At 48.2% G+C, this 2,656-nt stretch overlaps 1 protein-coding gene across 1 annotated transcript; it reads left to right on the top strand.

Annotated features, from left to right (window-relative positions):
- Window positions 1–182: 182 nt before the first annotated feature.
- Window positions 183–1,947, top strand: MPST (mercaptopyruvate sulfurtransferase). The gene is made up of 2 exons (XM_010144759.1): window positions 183–833; window positions 1,586–1,947. The coding sequence occupies exons 1-2, from the start codon at window positions 239–241 to the stop codon at window positions 1,882–1,884; spliced, it is 894 nt and encodes a 297-aa protein (XP_010143061.1). The 5' UTR covers window positions 183–238; the 3' UTR covers window positions 1,885–1,947.
- The last annotated feature ends 709 nt before the right edge of the window (window positions 1,948–2,656 follow it).

A 2,656-nucleotide genomic window follows, 5' to 3' on the forward strand; every position in this document is an offset into this window, starting at 1 on the left:
GGCAGGGTTTGGGCTGAGCTCTGTGAAATTTTCGTTTTCAGGGCTAGAGCGTTTCGGACCCCGAACTGTAGGCTTAGCCAGCACCTCAGTGCAGACACAACAAGCCTTTGGTCCCAAAATACGTCTTCGTTCAGTTGCGTTTTGTAAGGCTGGTCTGTAATTTGCCACTTAATTTTGCAGCCAGGTGGATTCAGGCAGATCCCAGGCATCAGGTAATCTTGGCCAGGCCTTGGGAGCAATGTCACAACAACTCCTCTACCGTGCTCTGGTGTCTGCAAAATGGCTTTCAGAAGCCATCAAGTCGCAGCAAGCTGGTCGGGCCTTGAGAATCGTGGATGCATCCTGGTATTTGCCGAAGATGAAGCGCGACCCAAAGCGGGAATTTGAGGAGCGCCATATCCCTGGTGCAGTTTTCTTTGACATTGACCAGTGCAGTGACCGTACATCACCTTACGATCACATGATGCCCAAGGCTGCTGACTTTGCGGAGTATGTGGGGAAGCTGGGTGTGGGGAACGATTCCCATGTTGTGGTATATGATGGCAGCGACCAGGGTCTCTTCTCAGCGCCTCGAGTGTGGTGGATGTTCCGGGCCTTTGGACATGAAGCCGTCTCCCTTCTGGATGGTGGCCTGAAGAACTGGCAGCGAGAGGGGAATGTGCTGAGCGCTGAGAAAAGCCAGGTAGCTCCCACTGAGTTCCACGCTTCGTTGGACAAGTCCCTGGTGAAAACATATGAGGATGTCTTAGATAACTTGGATTCCCACCGCTTCCAACTAGTGGATGCACGCCCTGCGGGACGGTTCCGGGGAGTAGAGCCAGAACCCCGAGACGGTAATGTGCCACCTGAGACATTGACATAATAAAAGGGGTTTTATTTAAGGTGCCCATCAGTTTGACTCCTGTAGAGGTAATGAAGGCAAGTATGGTTGTACTTTATGGGACGGGACTTGAGGCACTGTATCTGCCTGTCGTCCTCTCCTTTTTACTAGCAAGTGCAGCTCTTTAAAATTCAAGAGTGGGGAAGCTGTGTGTTTTGTTTTGTTTTTTTTTTTTTTTTACTCATGAGGGGCTAGGGGGAGGAGTGTAGTTTTTATCCACCTGAAGGATATTCATTGGTCTCTTCATGTATTGGTGCTACTCTTCCCCTCGGAAGGGCCTTTTTTTACTCATGAGGGGCTAGGGTGAGGAGTGTAGTTTTTATCCACCTGAAGGATATTCATTGGTCTCTTCATGTATTGGTGCTACTCTTCCCCTCGGAAGGGCCTGTGGATGTTCAGTCAGTGCCTCATCAGAGCTGGTTGGTCTGATGCCGGGAGGGTGTGGAGGGAGCTGGAAAGAAGAACAGAACTTGACAGGATTGTGTCCATGTGGTAACCTGAAGGTTAAAGCATCCTTCCTGAGTATCTAGTAAAGCAAAGTTTAACAAAAACAAGTGTATTTTAAGAAATTTAGTGTAACAAATATATTATAGCAAAATACACTAAACAATAAATATTCCTCCCATTGAAACAGAGGACGGGTTTTACAATGGATTTTTCTCAGACAAAAGAGGTTAATTCTCATCTGTATTGGTTTTCCTCCAGGAGTTGAGCCCGGTCATGTCCCTGGGTCAACGAACATTCCCTTCACTGATTTCCTCACAGAGTCTGGCTTAGAGAAGACCCCTGAGCAGATCCGCAGTCTGTTCCAGGAGAAGAAGGTGGACCTTTTGAAGCCAGTGGTAGCCACGTGTGGCTCTGGGGTCACTGCCTGCCACGTGGCTCTGGGGGCGTACCTCTGTGGCAAGCCAGATGTTTCTGTGTACGATGGGTCCTGGGTGGAATGGTACATGCGGGCAGACCCTGAAAATGTAATTTCTGAGGGAAGGGGGAAGACGGTGTAATAAGCTCCTTTGTCTCCCAGCTGTGCAGATAATTTGCCTTGAAACAGGATTTGGAAAAGATGGGTGTAGCGTTCCTGGTTAAGTGTCTCGAGGTGAAGGTGCTGGGTGACAAGTATGGGCACGTGGTGCTTTGGCACTTTCTCTTTACCCTCCTCCTGCTGCTTAGAGGCATAAAGATGACCTGGGCAGCCAGCTCTAGGTGCCCTGCTTGAGCAGGTGGGGTGAACTAGAAGTCTTCCCAGGGTCACTATCAACCTCAGCTGTTGTGTGACTCTGTGACCTTTTTATCATGTCAGATGGAAGGGTGAGAATGCTGGTGGCATCATGGGGAAGTAATTAAGTCAAGCCAAGCTCATGACTCCGGACATTCCACCGTCACAGGATGGTCTTACTTGTATAACCGTGTCTCATGATCCTGCTCTCTGCCTCTGTCCTAGAAGCTACCCATGCACTTTATGGCCACTCTGAGAGCAAAACTTCAGAGAGACTTGGCTGTTAAAGGAACAAATATGGCTTCCACTTAGGTTAGAGGCTTGGTTTGGATTTCTTCTTGCACTTGGACTCTTAACTGCAATGTGCACTTAGCCAATTTTGTATTCCCATGGTCCAAAATCACCCTTGGGAAAAAGATTCTGGGATTAAAAAATGGAAATAAACATGCGTTTCAAGGTCTTTCTGCTGAGTGGAACTTATGTGAGTGTTGCTTGGGTGGTTCCTTTTCAGGAACTCTATGGGATCACTTTGTCTTGATGATTCAAATGAGATGTTTTCT

The sequence above is a fragment of the Buceros rhinoceros genome, unplaced genomic scaffold (genome assembly GCF_000710305.1).
Source record: "Buceros rhinoceros silvestris isolate BGI_N320 unplaced genomic scaffold, ASM71030v1 scaffold17220, whole genome shotgun sequence".
Classification (NCBI taxonomy): Eukaryota; Metazoa; Chordata; class Aves; order Bucerotiformes; family Bucerotidae; genus Buceros; species Buceros rhinoceros.

What these genes read in the sequence shown, in the direction of transcription:
- MPST (XM_010144759.1), top strand. Translation starts at nt 239, where the DNA reads ATGTCACAACAACTCCTCTACCGTGCTCTGGTGTCTGCAAAATGGCTT. An exon ending in AGAGCCAGAACCCCGAGACG is followed by an intron (nt 834 to 1,585) that starts GTAATGTGCCAC and finishes GTTTTCCTCCAG; the next exon opens with GAGTTGAGCCCGGTCATGTC.